Source organism: Paralichthys olivaceus, chromosome 3 (genome assembly GCF_024713975.1).
Source record: "Paralichthys olivaceus isolate ysfri-2021 chromosome 3, ASM2471397v2, whole genome shotgun sequence".
Taxonomy (NCBI): Eukaryota; Metazoa; Chordata; class Actinopteri; order Pleuronectiformes; family Paralichthyidae; genus Paralichthys; species Paralichthys olivaceus.
In genome coordinates this window covers 9,295,588-9,317,414 of record NC_091095.1, presented here as the reverse complement: position 1 = coordinate 9,317,414, position 21,827 = coordinate 9,295,588, and the positions used below count along the sequence as shown (strand labels likewise).

The following is a 21,827-nucleotide window of genomic DNA, read 5'->3' as shown; positions in this document are numbered from 1 at the left end:
ACCGAACTATAGATCAAGAGCAACAGGAACAGCCAACACAGACTCTAATGCAGAATAAATGCTTAAACAAGGACTTAAACAGCAGATACATTTGTGCAGTCTCATCCTGGAATGTCTCTCTGAGGCTTATTGAGTTAAGTTTCCTCATATTTCAATAAATAATAACTATGCTTATAACACCAGATTCTTGCTTCCTCTGCACACAAAAGCTTTTTCTTTCCTTTTGTTGTTGTTGTGGGACACGATAAATAACTACATGATTATAGTAACAAACAGTGTGGGAATGAAAGAATAATTCCCTGATGCAGGTCTAGAAACATAGTATTATAAAAGTCAGGGAAATCTATATAGATAAATTATATTATCTCCTAAAACTTTAAAACAATTAAATCTCTGCTTCTTTTTTTTACGCCAGTTTGGAATTTATTTGATAGTTCCACAGAAGAAAAAACAGGAGAAATGTGGAAAAGGGAGTTGATGACATGCAATGTAAGCCCCTGCCTGAATCAAAGCAGGGACATTGCAATTATAATGAAGTGTCTTACTCAGTGCATGTAAAAGATACACTGATGGACGTTACTACTGGACAATATGATGCTTTGACAACCCACGGAAGTGTTGCTCACATGCATAACCAAATACAAAAAATAAAAGTATTGAAAACTCGGAATTTAACTTTACATTATCATCTTGCACATCTTGAAATTAGCGTTAAAGGCAAAAGAAGTACTTGATCACACAAATTCAAACTGGAAGTAATAAGGAAAGCAACACTGAGGGACACAGACATAACAAGTAACAGGAATAACAAAATGCTTCAGGGAAAATTAGCTTATCATTATACAAAGAAAACAGATTTCACCAGCTCTACATACAAAATGAATCACAACATGAAACTACAGTCACTGTGTCACCAACCGGCTCAATCCACGTAGACGAGGCCGTGGCTTTTCTGAGGCGCAGGGCTGCGAGGGAAACAGGAAGTCGTGAACTCCAGCTCCATGGGAACATGAAGACTACAACCAGCTGGCAAGGAGTCATCCGTTTCTGAGGGAGGAGGATCCTGGGTATAAGAAAAGGGGATGGGTAAGTTGAGAAAGTGTAATGTTGTTTTTTGGAAAATATTTATTCACACTTTAAGAACGAGAGGTAAATGAAAATACAAAAGTGTATCGAGAAGAGGACACCAGACTTTTTCATATTCACTATTTTATTTATCGGAAAGGTTTTACTGAAGCACATACTGTCACTGAGCTTAATTCCAAACAAATTCTTCTATAAAAAGTTTGGAATCGTATTGTATATTACATTACATCCAATACACCTTCACATCTTTTGAGTCTCACACATGCAGTTTTTATCTTTTGGTTTCAGCTTTGCTTCAGTCAAAGTATTTGCAACAAGTCTTTTATATAAGTAGATGAAATAAACTATTTCCAACAATTGTATAAAAAGTTTTTCACACTTTAATCAAACACTGAATTCATACTCAGTTCAAGTGTTTAAGCCTGTAACAAAAACTGTTTCATATCTGGACTATTTAATTCATCTCACAGCCTTCACCTGCACAATCTTTAGTATGAATAGAGTTTATTAATTCATTTATTAGTGTTTATTAGCCTTTTTTCCATTACATTAAACATGACAGAGTGACTTTTTGCATGCAGGTTGGTAAATGACCCAAAGACCTTACTTCTTCAACTGGTAAAAGTTTGTGATGATCAGTTATCAAACTACATCATTGCAGCATTTCTCTTTTGGTGTGGTCAACCTTGTAACACCCGCTGATCCATGACCAGCCTTCCCTTCTCAGGGTTTCCACTTTTTCATGAAGATCCTTTTCCAGGAATTTTCCAGGACATTTTCAGAGATGATTAAACTGGTGAAACACACGAGGATCGAGCCGTACACTGTAATAAAAGGTATAATTCCTCTGTGTGGAAGTCTGATTTAAAAGATGTGCAGTTCAACTTAAACATAAAATCTTCTTTTCATTCTCATACTCACTTCCTCACATTCTGCCATTCACTCCTGTAATTAGACCTCATGTGTTATAAACATTTCAGTATTGTGACATGATCATTAGATGATTAGATGTAATGTTACTATGCGATTTTTTAAATTAATATATAATACCCGGCCCTTTTATTTATTCAGCTCCTTTGGAAAGTCCTTTGTGTTCTATGCTTGGGAAATGTAAATAAAATGAATCATTATTATAATAATACTTTAATAATTTATAACCTGAATCCTGTTTCTTATGAGTCATATTAACAATTGCTGTCTGAACGACAATGACACAATACAGTTCTGCCTACTGACAAGAATAGACTGAACTTTAATTACTAGCACAGACTCTAATCAGTTTATCAACACTGAATGGTTCGTGTTACCTAAATAATGCAGCGCTGCATTTGAACAATATTTACAAGAAAAAAGGGCTGATATCCTGCATTAAAAGACAATTAAGACCTGATTAAAAACCCTGATAAAAGCAACCAGTTAGCCGTGACTAATGTTTATATTTGAAGGATAATGGAACTCCTGCTGTATAGTCATCCAATCTCATTTTCATGTGTCCTCTTCGCCTGGGAAACAGTTTACAGTTTGTTAAAAACAGTTGCCTGTTTTTAGTGAGTCTCTGCAGCCCTCACTTGAAAGAATCACTGCAGCAAAAACTGCTGACAGAGTTTCTGTATTCCAACATGTATAACTGAAGATAACTGAAATGTTTATTAAATGTCTTCCTCAAGTGTCTCTTGTAAATATAAACCAAACTTTTGACGATCTATTCTTCATATTTCCATGAGGGACACGATATTAAAGATCATCTGAGTGCCGATAATGTTGCAGTGCTCTTATGCAGCATTAAGGATGCTGGTCACAGCCGGGCAAGCGGCCAGCTCGATCCCAAGCGCACAATCCTCACTTGCAGCTTGGCTTGCAGTGCCTGGCCTCCTGTCTGTAAATGTGTTAAACCTACTTTCACTCGCCCTGAATTTGTATAAATAATGTATATACATTTATCTGCAGACTCTAACAAGTGCAGCCTCAGGTGAAAATACTCATAAATGCATGCTATGTGCATCCCCGAAGGTGGACATCAACTCCAAACCGGCCAACTCAAAAGATAACCACACAGAGAGCAAGAAAAAAAGAGAAATGAATAACTTGCCAAAAGCAACACAAACACACATAATTCTCTCTCTCTCACACACACACACACACACAGACACAGTGCTGTCAGTTTCTAAACAAGTTTTCCCTTCCGTCCCACAAACAGCCCCGAGTTGTGTCTGCCATTGTTGAAGCTTTTAAACTCTGGAACCACATCACTCGTGTTTACTGAGATGTGTTTGTACGTTTCCCTGCATTGTCAAAGCACAGTCAAAGAAGAAGAGACTGGGGGCATGAGAAAGAAAAAAAAAGAAAAACTAAAGCTTTTGGAAGTGTTCCAAGATTGCAGGAAAAGGTGCAACTGAAAGATGGATCGGGAATCAGCGTGTTTGCTACTGAGTCCAGTTTCAGTCAGGCCCGGAGGCTTCAGAGGCCTGAGAAAACAGCAGTGTGAATGAAATGAACACCACCCAGCACGACATGGTGGATTAAACAGTATAGATAATCTACCGCACCAATCAGTGACTTCAATCTCTCAAAGCCTATTATCAAAAATATTATTTCTAATCAAACATGAATCAATTTTATGTTCAATAATGTTTTATTTATCTTTTTGTTTTACCTTAGATATCAAGATACCAATTTCAATATAGTGACAGTCTAAAATTATTTAGAAAGAAAAACACATAGATTTAAATTTGATTGAAGATTGAAAATAGCTCATTCATCTGTTCCTGTGATACAGCTGGTGGCGGCTCACACAAGAAGAACAGGGAGGCTAAAAAAGAAACAGCACAACTCTTCAGAGAGGCAATTAGCCAACTTTCTAATCACTTGCACCAAACAGCGACTGGGGGACCTGGTGTTTGGCAGCCTGATGGACAAACTTTAAAAATGTAAAGATCAAATTAATAGGCATGGCACTGTTAATGGGAGCACTCACTATTGTTATGCAAAAAGCTTCACTGTGGCATGCAAAACAAATACGCAAAGGTTTGGAGATGGAACGGTTCGAAGGCCGCTGCTGTTTCATTTCAAAACATGCATTATACATCATTGTGCATAAAGAGGAAGCCTACAGCATTATGATGTTTTTTTTCCACGATGATTATCCTTTATTAGTCATTAAACGAGAGCGAGAGAGGGAGAAAAAATACAACTTTTAAGCACCTGAACCTCGCTGCCAGCATTCCATTAATTGTCTGCACAATGGGGAGAGCCTTCGGAGATTTTTCAATTTCAAAAAATGAGGAGCATGCATTCAGTCGTGCTCATGTTATACCGGCACTTAAATCCTACAGAGCTCACATAAAAAAGGACTCAAGGTTGCATCCGATTGAAAGCCTCCAACTACAGCCACTTCAGAAATCCACTTAGCAAGCGGGGGGTTAGAACATCTAATTCAAACAGTCGCCCTGTTAAAACGGTTGCACCAATGTCTTTTAAAAAATACACACAAAAACACACACACACTCTCAGGAATGCACTTTTCTTCTGTGTTTGCCTGGCTCCATTGTAAGAAACATGAACCTGGCACATAGAGAGATAGCAAGACACAAAGAATTAATCTTGCCAGACCTCAGCCAAGTGGCGAGGGTAAATGCTTGAGTGCACGTGGAATATTGACCTTTGCTTTGACAGTGTCACAAAGAGAGCTTTATGGGTGCGACAAAGAAAGGGTATGTAGCGTCTGTAATAACATGACAACCTGAATGTCACGACACTGTTCATCAGCTACAGAATACTGAGTAAAGAGAACGTCTACAAATGTAAAAACATCCAAAAGAATGATTATGTGTTTGGTTTGATTCAAAAGAATAGACACAACAGTTGAAAACTTTCAGACAATTAAATAAAAGCAAGAAGGCAACATAAGATGATAGAGAATGTTTGATAGACTACATGTCACTAAATTTACTGTGTTGAACTTTAACATCTGAACAACCTCCACCACAGCAAGATCCGGACAAGTGACTACATGTCTTCAAACGTCCGTGTGCTCATATTAATTGGACTACTCAGCCTGCTTCTGTTCATTTCTAAGAAACTGTTGTGTTGTTACAGGAACTAGAAGGACGTTCAGACAGCACATACCTTTGCCAAGGCCAACGCCCAGTCTTGCAATGTTCAGAAAAGTGAAAAAAATACATTTTCGGCTCAACCTGTTATGCCCCACCTCTCTGCATATAACATTTTTTGAGTAGTGCTAATGCCAGAGGGGAAATGACAATGAAAACATAACCTCCTTGTTGGGGTCTTAAAGTTATAGTGTGTATAATTTTGTGATATGTAGTGTTGAAATTGCATGTTGCAGCTGAACACCCCTCACCTCACCCAAACTGTGGTAGCCTTTAATTGTCTTAAAAACTCAAAAGGTATATAGTTTGTCCAGTCTGGACTAAACATGGCGGCCTCCGTAGAGAGAACCCCCGTGCTGAAATATAAAATATTTAAATATAAAGTATTTAAATATAAAGGGCCTTTTCTGGGGTAAAGAAAAATCCAATTCATACAATTTAGATGAAATGAACTAGTGAAAAGATCATGAGGATTATTCTACATTACATTTCTGCCAATAGTTCCCTTTCGCCCTGTTCCTTTAACATGTATCACAATCACAATGTAACAAAGAATAGATTTCAAAACAGCAACAATCTGGAAAGTACAGAAAAAGGTCCCAAAGATTAATTACTGAAGACAAGTGACATAAGTCCAACCACAACACTACTTACTTACTCTTGTCTGAATTCTAGTGATATAATTACAAATAAATATGAAGATCAAAATCATTGGATGACACAAACACACACACACAAAAATACAAACCTTTTCAATAAACTCAACAGAACAATCAACTTTCACTACAGAATAGACGTGAAGAAGTGAAAGGGAGTGAGGTCTGTGTGTGTTCATTCGTACTCAGGTTGACAGGCAAACAGTAAAATGTATAGCCAGCACCATGAAATGAGGCAGGGTGGCGGCCTCAGATCCCATCACATAAAACCAGAATGTTTTTAATCTGACAGGACCACTGGCAGCCTTGAGCTGTGACCTACTGTCGAGAGCTCAAGAACCAACAAAGAACAGGATCATCACCAATCACACAGCCACACATCCACACAGCCACACATCCACACACACACACACACACACACACACACACTGTAGCTATTTATATCTACATGTATCTATGGAAATAAATTCCAGTAACCACACAGGCAAATACTATCTTAACAACAGCTCTTGTGTAAACAGTGGCATTTACATTACAGAACTGAATGACCAGCATCAAACACTGGAAGCAAATCATTTGGCTGCTGCTTTTACTAAAGACTGATGCTTTCCACCAAGGCCCTGTGCAATTTCCACCATATGCCTAATGAGGTGATGTACATTATCCTCAAACACACTTTTACACACTGGCCTTAATGTGAGAGTTTACATTGAACCATCTTAACTCCCAAACTGTCTGTGTTTGTTTACCATGAGAATTTTTAAGTGCACTCAGAAGAACGCATAGATGCACTGTATGAATGTGTGTGAATGGGTGAATGGCAATACGCTACTTTAAAGCGCTTTAAGTGGTTGTAAAGACTAGACAATTTAAATACAGACCATTTACATTTACATTTTTATTTTATGTAAACAATCCCTTTAAAATAATTTCCCTTAATGTGACAGATTTTATAATTATTCCCAGAGAAAAGGTGAAAATGTGAAAAACACCCAATTTTCCCAATGTTAAAGCAAATAAAAAAATAAATCCTGGACTGATCCACACCAACACATAAGGAGGTCTTTGTTGGCCCATGTCTGCTTCTTCCACCAAGTTTTGTAGAAATCTGTTCAGCAGTTTTTGTGTAAACAAAAAAACAAACCAATGGGCAGGGTTGAAAACATTATCTTTGGCAGAGGTAATAAAGCAATACATTTATATCATAGATCCAATGCTCTACATCCTTGAGCGTCACACACTGCATCTGGTTTGTAAGGTTGGCTCTCATAACGTGGAGTTCTAGGTTTGTAAAGCCGGTTCTGATCAACGTGGACCTGACAAATCCAGGATCAAATCTACTATATCAATAGTTTTGCCAATCACCTAAATGATTAACCACGTAAACATTTGGTTATTGGGATTTTGTGCTTTCTGTTAGGGGGCGGCATTCATGTGGGCTGATCCTCCAAGCCTGGTCCTGGTTGCTAAAGCAGCTGCGACCTGCACCATGAGAGCGAAATGGCAGCGCGTTTTGCCATTTTTGATTCCCATCCATGTCAATGTTTCTAATCTGACTAAACTGCCAAATGGTCTTCCCACTCCAGCTATAGGTGTCATCAGATACTTCTCACACACCAAAACTAGACAACAGATGCTTTCCCTTATTTTGGCCTGATCTGTTAAAAAAACCATATCATTTTAGACACTATACTCATACTCCAACAAGCTAAAGGGATTACATAAAGTTTGTCAGTCTCACTGCTTCAGTGCTTGGGTAAAGACTAGCGCAGGGTGATATATAAACAGGCTCTATGAGATGATAACTGCATGAGAAGACGTCTTCCTGTGTATTTTGAATAACTGGATGCAACTGTTTGTGTCTGACAAGCAACCAATTGGCAAAGTGGTCTCCACAATACACGTCCTTATGTCATTGTACATCTTTCAAATCTCTTTAAGATTCCAAAGTCGAAGGAACATCGTCACTACAGTCTTTTCATCATCCATGATAAAAACACATTATCATAGAAAGAATTAGCATCTACTAGGTTAGACAATCGCTGTGTGTGATAGACAATCACTTAAGTTCCACTACTCAGTCTCTTCAAAGTCACTACAACTATCTCCCTACAAGATCAGAAGAGGTTAAAAAAATAGCGAGAAAACAAAGAGCATAATTATTCTGTATCTAATCAAGGTTCTGTATTGAGGCAAATAAGAGTCATACATTTTTTGACCCTGTGAAATGAATTGGATCATCTTTTGTGTCCACCTACCTTATCAACTCCTCAAAGGAGGCCAGAGCTGCGATGGTCTTTTACAGTGCCCCATCGCCATTTCGCATTTAGGTGGTACGCCACTGAATTTACAATGAAGCCAAATTCTGTGCAATGAGGCTCTCGATTATGTTAACGTGAACTGTTCAACCTTGTTCGTACAACTTGTTGTGGATGCTTGAGCGGTGTTCTCAAATCCACTTCAATGTCCTCGAAGTGCGAATAACCAGGTGGCAAGTGCTTGAAGTGACCCACAGTTTTTCTGCTGATAGCGAGTGCATCATTTACAAGATGCTGTGATAAAAGTCTCTTGCTCACAATGAATTGCAATTCCAAACTGGCAACACCAAGGTAATTCATGCTTGTATGATATTACTGGCCTATATTGACAATGAATTTCCACTTGACAATTTTCTATGTATTTATCACCTCCTCTGATGCTGGACTTTGTGAGTCATAAAACTAAAGGAAAAACTTGAGTCTATCCATTGTGCTGTGAGGACTCATTCATTCATAGTTTCCATGTCCACCAGTCCGCTCTGGTCATTGTGAAGTAAAATGTTGTCATCAACTCATGTCCACTAGGGTATGCAGCAAAAGATTACGCCCTGCGCTGACTGTATGTTCGATAAAACAACACTCAGCATTTTCTACAACCAAAATTGTTGGGTTGTCTGGCACAATGAATTAAGCAGTTTTCTCTGTTATCAGCTTTGCTACTTTCTGAAGGGAGTTTTAATCCTATTCTTTCTTTGCATAAATGAATTCATACTCTATGAATGATGATTCTGCAAGTGTTAAATCATGTCATGGTTTTGAAGTTTCCAACTTTTGCTGTTATCTTACTTGAGAGCTATACACCAAGTTTTTAAAGGATTTCCATGAGGGTTTTTTTATACCATATTGTACTTTTCTTCCCTTTCAGTGATTTTGGCCACTATTGGACCAGCACCAATTTAAATCACCAGTCTGCCAGATCAACTCCTTAAAACAAACATGTATGTTAGATATCACAGCATTGTTGAATCGACCTCCAGCACCGAGCACAAGACTGACAGCAAGTGGGCGGTCTTCTGTTGGATCTCATGTTAACTGGCATTTGACAAGTTTTCTCTCCAAGACTGTACCAGAGCCTAACAGATCGATGTATATCAAGCTCAGAGTCTAATGTAAGGTGAGTGATGTAGGGTGAGGTGAGGCTGCATGGAGCCTGAGGCTGAATACCAAAGCACAGGGCAGTGGGATCAATATTGGCTCATCCATGGACGAATGCGGTTGGAGTCGTAGGCAGCAGAGTGACAACACTTCCTGTTAGAACTGCGCTGGTTATTTGTGTCATTCCTGTTTTTTCTTCATAGTTATCAGATACAACATTGAGTCGTTTTTAAATTATGTTAACAAACTAGAGAAGGGATGAACGATAATCACTTGAATCCAGTTTTTCTCATATTCAAAAGTATTCATTTTAAAGCTGGGGTGATAGATACCCTATTTTTGTGTCACCACCTAATGACATGTAATCCTTCATATATTTCCATTTGACTCAGAAAACTCCGTCCAAAGCTAAATAAGCACAGTTGTAAAAGTAATAACAAGCCTTGCACGCAACTGTAAAATATTTGCTTTGTAATAACAAACTGTTGTATTGAACCAATATTTTCATCTTGGTGGGGAGGGCAGCCACACCCAGTGTAACCAAATCAGAAACACACATCCACAACTGATGAAAATGTCAGTTGGAATTTGTAAAAACTCATAAATAATGGATGTTCCACATAGGCAGGGGAGCATCTTCAATGAGCCTAGAGTGCAGGGCATGCTTTCTCATCTCTAAACCGAGTAGCCATCTTAATGACTGCGCCCAGAGACCTCGGGTCTCCATAAGCCATCCCCCCTTTTGCCCCGACACCACTATTGGACCCCCCCTTACCTTGTCAAGCCTGTCCACACTTCCAACCTCTGCACAAAGAGGGGAACATGAGCTCTTAAATTAAACATTCACAGCAGCAGTCGCTGCCTGTTTTAGGCAAATCAGCAGAAAATGAAACAAACTGGGCGCCTCAAGAAGATCCATGTGTGTGCAATTGAGACATTTTTGAGGAGAGTGTATGTATATGTGTGTGTGTGTGGGGGGGGGGGGACCTTGCAGAGAACAAAAACGCAAATAAGATTGAAAGTGTGTTTGCTTTGTGGCGATACAATTTTTTTGGGGGTGTTTTGTAGATGAGGCTTTTGACCATGGAGGTTGTGTTTTCACCCCTGTCCATTTGTTTGTTGGTTTATTTGTTTGGAAGCAAGATTACGCAAAAACTACTATTGTGGATTACAATGAATGGAATGATGTGGTATAGGTCAGGGAAGAACCCCTTACATTTTTATGCGGATTGTCATCTGACTGCTGTTCCTGGAATTTTTGGAGAGATTGTATGTTCATGAAAATAATGAGTGTGTGGCATTAGGTGCACATCCAGATAAAATATGGATCTAGTTAATTTAATTGTGGTATTATAAGAGGACTATTGTGCCTCGCTGGAGGATTACTCCACTGAGTGCCATTCTTTTGTTTATAATCAAGAGTACAACAGATTTGATTTTATGGATAAAGGAAGAAAAGCTGTGAATATTTCTATTAGCGACAGAATCCATAGGATCCTGCATCATCAGGACAGGGGTCAAACCTGGGGAAGGATGACGGTGGACGGGTAGAGACCACTATCCCCCTCTCCTGACCTGCATTCAGACATAAACAGGAAATTGCCTACAAGGAAGGAAGTCATATTTTTTTTACAGCTGTGCCCTGGATGTGGAGAGCATTGAGCAAAAGCTGCATTTTTGATACATGTATGAGATTTACTCCCATATGTGCATTGTATACGATGTCTGATGTCTCCATTTTAAGATCGCTCACAATATGAACGTAATCACAAGCTAGGCCGACTGAGGATTGTGTTTTGAATGTAAACTGGTGTCATTGTCTTTTCCTGTCATCAATAAAATGGCCTTTTCCTGCAGCCACCACCACAGATAAACCTTTTTGTCTCATTGTTTTTGTTCTTGGATGAAGATCAGAGCAGTCGAACCCACAGGGCTTGTGATCTGTCAGGGTGCACAGATTTATATGGCATCCTATGATACTCATCACATCTGCAAGTCACAGTGATAAATCAGATTGGCAGGCTGCACAGCATTATATATATATATATATATGTATGTGTGTGTAGGCTATAGCCTGTTTTTTAAGCAAAGGTGTTTTGTATTATAAAAGATAAAGTCATTCTAAACAGGGTTTCAAGCTCCTTCTCTTCGTTAGGTATTTCACTCATCAGTGCAATAACACACAGGAGATGTGTTGGAGTTCACAGATTTGATCAATTACGCTGTCTTGCCAAAAGGGTGGTTCAACTATGCTGAGAGGTGGAAGCTGAGGATGGTGGGGGAGGCAGCTCAGAGTCCTACAGGAAGTGATTTAATGTCCAAAAAGACATGCGCTTGTTTTTGCTCTGTCTCTTTCCTGTTGTGTTCTGATAGGGACTTCCTCTCCCCAGGGTGGGTGGATACGGTGTCATCCGTCCATCTATCCATCCATCCCACCCACCCACAGCTCACGGAAATATCATTCTGCTGCCATGCCATCCCAGCGAAAAACTCATCGAACTCTTTGAACATCAGTGCAAATGGTTTTTGTGCGTGTGTGTGCATGTGTGAGTGTAGCTGGGCTGGGTGGACACATTTTAGAGATTTACTGAGGTTTTGATAAACATACAGTGAAATGTGAAAGGAACAGTAAAAGGAGAAAATGACACACAACCAATACTATGAAGGTAAAAGGTTGGTGGTGAAGGGACATGAGGAAGAACACACTACGCACTAGTGTCCTCATGCATCTGTGTGTGTGTGTGTGTGTGTGTGTGTGTGTGTGTGAGTGAGTATGTGCATGAGAAATAGCCTGTGTGTGTGCTATGAATGGGCTTGGGGAGCTCAACCTCAGCCGTGGTAACACCAGGATGATCTCTTCCTGTCTGCCTCAGTATCTCTGCAACCAACTCCCTTCCTTTCCGCTAAAATACATGGAGACACACACACACACATACACACACACACACACACGCACGCACGTATACACACACGCACAAGCATCTCCCATTGAAAACCGTCCCCACCCCATACCTGGGTTTAAACGCCTAAACCTTGTTTTAACATTAACATGCACACAATTTTGAATGTGTTGTCAAGTGCTTCATTTTAGGAAATTAAGAGATATGAGGGTTTGTCAGGCCTTTTGATAAAGACATGAAGAGTCAGGCCAACCTGTCACCCAAACTCCCAGTGTGTACACATACTTAACGATAGACTAACATATAATATGGTTAAAGGTCCAACTTGAAAACATTTCCTGTTGCTAAAAACTAAAAATAGATGATTTGTTTGACTAATGAATAAAGGGTGATGTTGTCTTTAACTAGCGTCTTCTTAGCCCTCATCTCTGGTGTTTCGTTACAGTGTGACATTAGATCAGATTTAGGTGAATCTACCAAAGCACCAGATTACACAATCTGCATCTGCTCTTCTCTCTGTTGAATGATTTAACACTATTACACACAAAAACATTCGCACACACAGAATGACCTACACCCCACAGTACACCCTCTCATACTCTTTCAGCCCATCAACAGTATGAGCACACTGCACACTATTAGGGTTTCTCACACACACACACACACACACACACACACACACACACACACACACACACACACACACACAGACAGATGTGTGCACACATTCACCTACAGATGGAGGAAATAAACTCAGCGCTGCCTGTGTCTGCTGAGGATGTGAGGTGCAGTGATGGCACATTAACGATGGGACCCATGACAGCAGTATGCATCAGCCTCACTGAACAAAGCGTGCGGCCAGATTTTAATTCAATGAGGATTGTTTAAGTGAAACAATGGCTCTCAGCCCCACTGAGGGTTCGGAAAGGGTGAGAAAGGTGAGTTTGTCAGTGGTAGCGGGACGGTGTTTTTGTGTTTTAGGCTATAGATGATCCCGTGGGTTCAGCGGGGTCGCAGATCAGAAATATCGCTGTGGCTCAGCAACATCCGCTGTTTTTCAGGTAACCAACATAAAGGACTAAACAGTGAGTGGGCTGAAAGGGAAATAGTGCCAGATACGCTCACTGTGGCATCATAAAAACTATTTGGAGATTATATGACTCATATTTGTCTCAAACAACATTTTAATAGACACTGTTATATTCATAGCATCCAACAATGAAAAGGCAAGGTGTTAATGCTCGCTCAAAATGTCTTTGAGAAACACTGAGACAGTTATGGTACTCCACCCATGATTTAATTATAAAGCAAATACTTTGCAGAAGACTATAAAGTACACTGAAATATCACTGACACATGTCTGTTTCATACACAGACACTATTTTTGAAAGAATTCAATTAAAACAACACTTCAATTTATTTTAGATCATAAAATAATTTTAGCACTTTGAAATCACTTCTTCTAATACCAGAAAAATACAGAGTTTTAAAATTGGGGTTTATTTTGGTAATTTTGAAGACATTTTTCAAAAGAACGAACCCATCATTTAAGAAAACAACTATGCATGTTTTGGAAATAATGTAAAAAAGCTTAAGTCGTCCTCATTTTTGCCACATAAGGAGGGTGGAGGAACAATTTAGTGCAGTAGCTCTGCATTTAAAAGATGATGGGTCATATTTGTATGTCTTATTTTAAGTATATATTCATTTTAATTTATTTCATTACAGTCTACATCATGTAGTAAAAGAAAGAATTGACATTTATTGAAAAGGTAACAGAGAGTGGTTTAATTGACAAACACTATAACTTTAAAATAAACTATTTTAATCAGCCACATAAACACTGAATGGAGGGAAACCCTACTGTACATGGCCTGTGTGTGTGTTTTCGCTCTAGTATTTGCATTCCTCACAGCCCATTTGCTCTATGCTAATGGGGTCTACTCATGCAGAGCAGCAGGTCTTAATGAAAAACCTTTGGCTGGTGATCAGTGCTATTGATTAGCCTGAGCCCCAGCTTTAAGCAGGGCTAATTGATCAATCACCACTGGTTGCTTTGGATTAATGGAACATGACTGCTGCTCCCCCCGAAGACATATCCACTTCTAATGAAGAGGCCCGGACAAGTGTGTGTGTGTGTGTGTGTGTGTGTGTGTGTGTGTGTGTGTGTGTGTGTGTGTGTGTGTGTGTGTGTGTGTGTGTGTGTGTGTCTGTGTGTGTGTGTGTGAGACACGAACATTTACGTTGTGCATATGTTAAAGTGCATCAGTGTGTGACGATACAGGAGTGGAAAGAGTTATAGATTATCAGTCTCATGTCAAAGTAAGACTGATTTTGATTAACCCCATTCTAGACTTTGCCACCAACAGATAAATGCTCTTTGGTCTCATTTACCTTTAATAGACCAAATCTCTTTAGATCAAACAGCTGAAGAGCAAATTTTTTATATGGAAGGATATAACTTTTCCCAAACATCAATGAGTACATTGATATACATAGATTTTTGCTATTACTGTATATCTGACCTGCATTAAGCCTTTTATTAAAAATAGGAAATGGTAACTTGATTTTGCATCTCTGATATGATGGAAATTCCTTGTTGACCACAGGTGGAGAAATGTGGTTTTATAGTTTGTGTACTTACGCCAGAGTGTTATGTGGGGATTTTAATCAACAGCTTGTAAATAATTTATAGTAAAACTTGTCTTGTCCTGTTTTTAAGAGCTGATAACCTATTCACAAGGAAATTCATTAGTCTGCAGTGAGGATCAAATATCAGCTGCAAAAACCACATGTCAGTTGAACTATATTTCACGTCTCTGGTGAGTCCCAAAGCTGACAGACACGACACCAGCAGTCTGAAGCACGGAGGCGCACGGGCCAAAACAGGAAGCCCCAACAACACCCCAACACACACACATTCAAAACCCTCCCACTGAACGACTAACAGGCCAGTGGTGGATCCATGGAGGATTTGTGTCTGTATGTGTCTCTGCAAGTGTGTGTGTGTGTGTGTGTGTGTGTGTGTGTGTGTGTGTGTGTGTGTGTGTGTGTGTGGTGGTGGTGGGGGGGAGTGGACTGGAGGTTCCAGCTGGCCTGTCATGGGACTCCCAATCGCGTGTGAGTGTTACTGACAGGGAGCTGTGGCTAACACTGAAACACTCAACAGGCTTGGAAGGTCGATTAGGGTGAGTCCAGCTCGGCAAAACCAGGATTATTGTTTTTTCTGTTTTCTGATTGTTTTTTATTTGGGAAAATAAAAACAATAATCAATGAGTAATTAATGGTTTAAAAACTTGATGAATCCTAGAGCGTGTAGAAAACAAAATGAGCTAAAGACATGTTGCAAGTCATATTCATCAAAAAAATAAAAAATAAATCACATCATAGGACCTCACATGAGGCCAAACCGTATTATGCTTTTATCCTGATAGGAAGACAATACCTCACTGTTTTGACAAACCAACTTTGAAGCTGGTGAAAGGTTCAAATACATTAACTTTGCACAAGACAAAAACAAATGCCTGACAACAATACAGAGTAATGAAACACCACACTTACAAAAAAACACACGTTTGATTATGATTGGACACAACAACCTGTCGAGACAAAGTGTCCAACAGCAGCCGACCGGTGCAGAGGCTCTGACTCTGGCCTGTGCTGAAACCAAAGAACCGCCCTGAGAACACACACACCACCTCCCGTCATTTAGTTAACCTTGACCAACTAACCAGCCACACATAAACACTCACACACCCCCTCTTCTATCCTTTGACTTTGACTGACTCGCACATTTTGTGGAACGAGACCACACTTCCACCCAATAACCTCTGGTGTGAACTTAATTGTGTATACTCAGGTATTGAGTTTCGGGCCATGCCTGGCTCCCATAGCACTCAAAGAGAAACAGACGCTGTGAACCTGACAATGAGTGAGAAGGGGAGAGAGAGAAAGAGAGTAAAAGAAAAGAGAGAGAGAGAGAGAGTGAAAGAGGGACACGGACCACCCAACAGCTGCGAAGAAAAACAAAGCTGGGTGGAGAGCGGAGTCAGCTTCGATCACGTCGGTGCCACGACAGTTGAAAGTTGTTGTGCGGTAGCAGTTTGGAGAGGGTTAAAGAGGAAGAGAGAAAGAAAAAGGGGAACCCCCGCAAAAGTGTGGGCAGAAAGCAAAAATACTTTATATTCTATATTTTACATTTTTGTTTTATACACATAAAATGTAATTGTAATTCAAATAAAACGAGAAATCTCTTATTTGACAAAGCACTCAGTTATTCCAAACACCCTTCAGTATGACATAGTTAGTTGTTTTCTATAACGTGATGCAAAAGATAAAATATTTAGACTTTATAAATTCACATTTTATAAGGGACGTGTGGTGATGTGGTTCTACTGCTGTCCACCAGGGGGACAATGATATGCAGAGTCTGATCAGGGCATTGGAGGCTTCCTTTTATTTCAGCACAGAGTAACCTATACAAGTACTGTGTGTGTGTGTGTGTGTGTGTGTGTGTGTGTGTGTGTGTGTGTGTGTGTGTGTGTGTGTGTGTGTGTGTGTGTGTGTGTGACCCCTGCTAAGCTTTGTAACTAATTTTCTCCTACAAAAATCATTATAGTCTAATTCTATTACAAATCATTTGGAAAATGAAAAAAAGAACTAATTTGCAAAACAGAAAAAAGTATTTTTAAAAAGCAATTAGTTCACTAAATTATTATTTAATTATTTATCATTCAACAGTATTAAATTAAACATTTAATATAAAGTGAAATTAGTGTATAGATGACTAAAATAATTTAAATGTCACTTTATGTAATAATAGTAGTATAAGTGTACATATTAAATAATTAATTTACTGAAGACATTTTATTGTACTTCGTAATATTTCTACGTGTATTTCTTTAAGTCCTTAAGTTCCATCAAACTGAGGTAAAACAAAACTACACTGTACTAAGTCAGAAAGAGAGAATTATCAGACCTGCTGCTGTTGAATGTGTTAACCTAACACAGTTATAGGTCAACACCAGAGTTCAGTCTGTTTTTGTCCGAAAGTCAAAGATCAAATGCCGCTGTTCACCCCCGGCCCCGTTACCCAAAGCTCCACGTTCCACGGGAGCGACTTATATATACCCGCTGTGTGTATGTGTGTGTCAGGAGTCAGTTACCTTTCCATGCTGATGAGTGCCTTTGAAGGGTTGGCTCGAGGGATTTTCCAGTCTCTCTGGAACACAAGGAATGGACAGCTGACCTGAAGACAGACACACACACGCACGCACGCAAACACACGCAAACACACACACACACACACACACACACACACACACACACACACACACACACACACACACACACACACACACACACACACACACACACACACACACACACACACACACACACACACACCCAGAGTTAGCTCTGGCAGTCAGTGCTGCCAAAAGTATTCAGCTCCACTGAAAAGTAACACATGCACACACACACAAAAAGACAAGGATACACTCCCTGAGCGAGTCAGTGAGCAGGGATTATCCTAAAATGATATTGCAAATGAATGAAAACATATAAAGTTCTGTTATTTACATATCTCAACTTAATGAGACATGACAGAATTTCATGGTTATTTTACAACCCAAATATTTCCCCAGAAAAATCACAACATTGGAGTAATTTTTCAAATTTCAAATAACAGAAAGGAAATGATATGAGAGTCATCCAAGAGTTACTGGATGTGGCCTTACAGACAGATGTGTTCTATGTCAAAGCAAACATGTACTTGGATCAATGCACCAGTTAAATACATATATGGAATTTCAGAATCATGACCTACAAAGGGACCACACCTCATTAATACAATGCTGCAGTTTCTAGGAAGTGGGCAAGGAGAGTGCCAGAGAGCAATTTAACTACTTTGCCTCAGTATTCATCTCCTGTATGATCTGTAACTAAAGCATTAAATATAAATGAAGTGTTCAGGATCCAAGATCACAGGAAATGCATCAGGTTTTTCCATCCATATGACCCGTGTGAGATAGACACTGATCTATTGTCCCGCAGATGGAAACAAGACAGAATCACAAAGGATCACACAAAACTAAAGGATTATATAAGAGGCGCAGAAAACAAAGGCACAATGAGAATAGCTATTTATATAATATTCATGAACTCATTTTACATTTCAGGCATTTAACTGATGCTCCCATTTGATCGTCTTCCAGTGTCTGAGCAGGTAGTGTAGAGGATGACCAGTGATGCACACCAGTGATGCACACCAGTGTTACCCCTCAGTTATCTCTAATCACAACCTTCCCCTTGGTGAAAATCATTTGCATCACCTGCATTCAGAAAATGAACACAAGTTCCAGCACTTTGTCTCATATTTCTGTTCAATCAATGTGCAAACCTATAACTATATGAAATAGAAATTTCTATTTTAACAATATTCTCTCTATCCTCCCCCCTCGTCACCCACCTCTCCTCCCTCCACATTGTCTCTGCTCTCCCCCCAGCCGGTCGAGGCAGATGGTCGCCCACCCTGACTCTGGTCCTGCTAGAGGAAGAGATTTTTTTTTCTTTCCTCGGCCGCCAAGTGCTTGCTCATTGTGGGAATTGTTTGATTTCTCTATAACATTGTAAGGTCTCAATCATGTCCTGATTTGGAGCAATACAAATAAAATGGAATTAAAATAATTGCGTTAATCCCACCAATTTAAGAGCCTCTGTTTGGGTTGGTTTGTTTTTCTAACCAGGGAAAATGAGCCACTAGACCTATAGAAATCAATAAATGACTTCAGAGTTATATACTAATTTTATATATTCCATGGTGAAGAAACTTGGTCTTTACATTATTCATGTCCACGGCGGTCTAACAATCTGTATGTTAAACCTCAAAGTTCCACACATACTGTAGATATATGGACACAATCTCAGCAGGTATATCATTGTCATGAACCAACGCGCCCCATCTGTCTGTCCTCCTGCCTGTCTCTCTCCCCTCGTTCCCGGCCTGTCATGACTGCTCTCCGGCAGGGATCCTGTGTCTGGATTAATCTCCCTGGTTGACTGCTGATTTGAAGGTGGGTCGGCCGTCATCCACCAACACCAAAACTAATTTCACTGTGTCACTGCACGATAGTCCTGCCTTCCACCCCACCCCCTCCACTGAAACCCATGCATGCACGCACATTGCAAAATATCTTCATCTGTCTCTGTCTCATCTACATGGAAGAGGGCATGAGGGCGGGTGACTAGTCCGAAGGAGAAAGGTCAACGCACTGAAGGAGTTCATCATTCTGAGGTGTCAGAGCCTCTCTTTAGGAGAGCAGATGAAGCGGAGAGGAAGGAGGAGAGGATGGGAGGAAGGATGGGAGGAAGGATGGGAGGGGGAAAGAGAGTAACAGGGAAAGAGGAGGGGGGGCTTTTTTATGTTTGTCTGGTTATTGGTTATCAGCCAAAAGTTCGTCATGGCCTACGGAGTTGGCTGGAGTCCACCGAGCTCAAATCAATCATCATACGGTTTGTGTTCCGCCGTCACGTGTCGCCTTTGATTCCATCTTAATTATGAGAAAACAACTTACGCACACTCACACGTCTTAGTCGAGCTACAAATGGTCATTTGGTGGCTAAAAATACACCAGAGGGTTCAATGAAACTCCAGAAGCTATTAGTCAAACGCACATTCAGTCATTCACAAATGATCTCACAATGCATCCACTACACTTGCAGGCCTCTGGCATGAGGTAAACAGCTTTTAATAGCATCAAACCCACTGCAGTTTGTTTGCGGCCATCTGTCCGGTCTATTGTGTTTCCCTGTTGTGACTCTTTGGAAGTTCATCGGGTGACAGCTGATGTATGGGTTCTTACAAAGTCCCCAGCCAGGGACTGTTTTCCCCCCCGTCCACTATCTAGTTCTGCTTTGTCTTCTCGTTTTCCTTATCTCTTTTCTGCCTCACAGTATTAATTTAGATCAAGGTGTAGCAGTCTGCATCTTCCACTGGCGTTAAGGAGGGGTACACGAGGAGGAACCTGTGTTCTGTTGGAAGAGGATAAATGTGTTTACCAACTGTGCTTTAGGAACTAAGACTAATTCATTTTCTGTCCAAGAATTGATCCATTTTGATAAATGACATAATTTAAATATTAATTTTCTTTATGGTTTTAACTTTTTTTATTTATATATTTAATTGAAGCTGTAGATAGTGGGTTGGAGATTTCAGGAACATTAATGGAACTGCATATTTCTGCTCACCCACCAGCTTGTAATCAATGTAAATACAATGATTATTCACAAATAGCTGTAAAAAATACTGTTGAATTGTTTCTTTTAACAAAACCTGAAGCAAATTAAATTGACCAGCATTTTACAGCCATGAGAGGACACACAAAAATCTCTGTAAAAGTATAATGAGCAGGACAAAACAGAAAAATGTGACCTCACTTTTCTGCACAACAAATACAGAAACTGCTGATCCTTACTTCAGGGTTAATTCAGGACAGACACGACTAAGTGCAGATCTTCTAGGTAAAACTAAACTTTGGGAACTTCTATTCTTCTTGTCTTGTATGCAAACCATAGCTTACACCATATTCTCCCCCCGATTCAGAGTTTTTTGTTCTGGTGGTTTCTGGAGAGGTTGTAGGGTATATTGGAGTTGAGGGGTGGAGGGTGAAAACCGGGTCCAGGAAGTTTTCACTCCTTTCTTCCCTGGGTACCCCTGGCCTATCCAACTTCCAGTCATCGGCTGAGAGAAGCCAGACGCAGGGAGGATAATCACCCCCTAATAAGAGGCTATATTGAAAGCAGGCTGGTGTTCATACACTACAAGCTTAAAAGGCTCATGCAAACACATACACACTCAAACATATATGTACACACGGGAAGCTGAATGCATGTGCACACACAAATTTGGAACAGGTGTAATTACAGCGTGCAATGACTTCAGAAAGAAGCGATCACTCACAATATGTACACACATACAACAGTGTAAAAAGGAAAAAACAACACATTCACACGCACATACAAACACACACACACAGACAGACACACAGACACCCGCACCAGACCCAGATTCTTTTTCCTTCTTCTGACTTTAGTCCTATACCACCATCCTGGAAAAATGTTAGCATATGGCAAAGGATATCAATAATTTCATGATATTTCAATTATCAATTTAGAAAAGAGAGAACAGATCCCCGGGGGATTGCGTACGTCGGTGTCTGTTTTTGTGTGGCCCTATGAAAAAATATGAGGTTTAGCATTGTAACTGAAGCCCTACCCACACTCTTAAAATTCAATTTCCCCCCTTTTCTGGTCGTCATGAAATATAAAAAGCATATTTTTTTCCTTCCTTTGTATGGTGGAATAACTTTTGATGAAATCTAGAGAGTGTGCTGGCAGAGCTAAAACACTGAAAAACTCCCCCCAAAACAGCTGAGGGAATCTTCTAAACACCAATCTTACATTTCATCAGAAGAAAAAATGGCTCAACATCAACCAGTGTTGGTGGACTGCAGCCCAAAGTGAAATCAGCACCGTTTAAAAAATGTGGCACTGCTGAGGCCTTCTGTTCATGTGTATCACAGCAATAAACCATTTCTTCTTGTGCAACTGCAGACAGTCACTGCATGCATTACTGGATGATGCAGGGTAGTGCGAAACACACGT

The 21,827-nt window shown here is 39.9% G+C and overlaps 1 protein-coding gene across 2 annotated transcripts in view; it reads right to left on the bottom strand.

The window, feature by feature from the left end:
- LOC109636553 (adhesion G protein-coupled receptor D2) overlaps positions 1–21,827 on the bottom strand; it is an 81,854-nt gene that overhangs the window by 655 nt on the left and 59,372 nt on the right. For both annotated transcript variants that reach the window (XM_069521867.1, XM_069521866.1), the window contains exons 23-24: positions 17,330–17,412; positions 919–1,063 (exon numbers count right to left, since the gene is read on the bottom strand). In XM_069521867.1, the coding sequence (XP_069377968.1) occupies positions 923–1,063; positions 17,330–17,412 (224 nt within the window). In that variant the 3' untranslated portion in view covers positions 919–922. The remainder of the gene's footprint in view (positions 1–918; positions 1,064–17,329; positions 17,413–21,827) is intronic.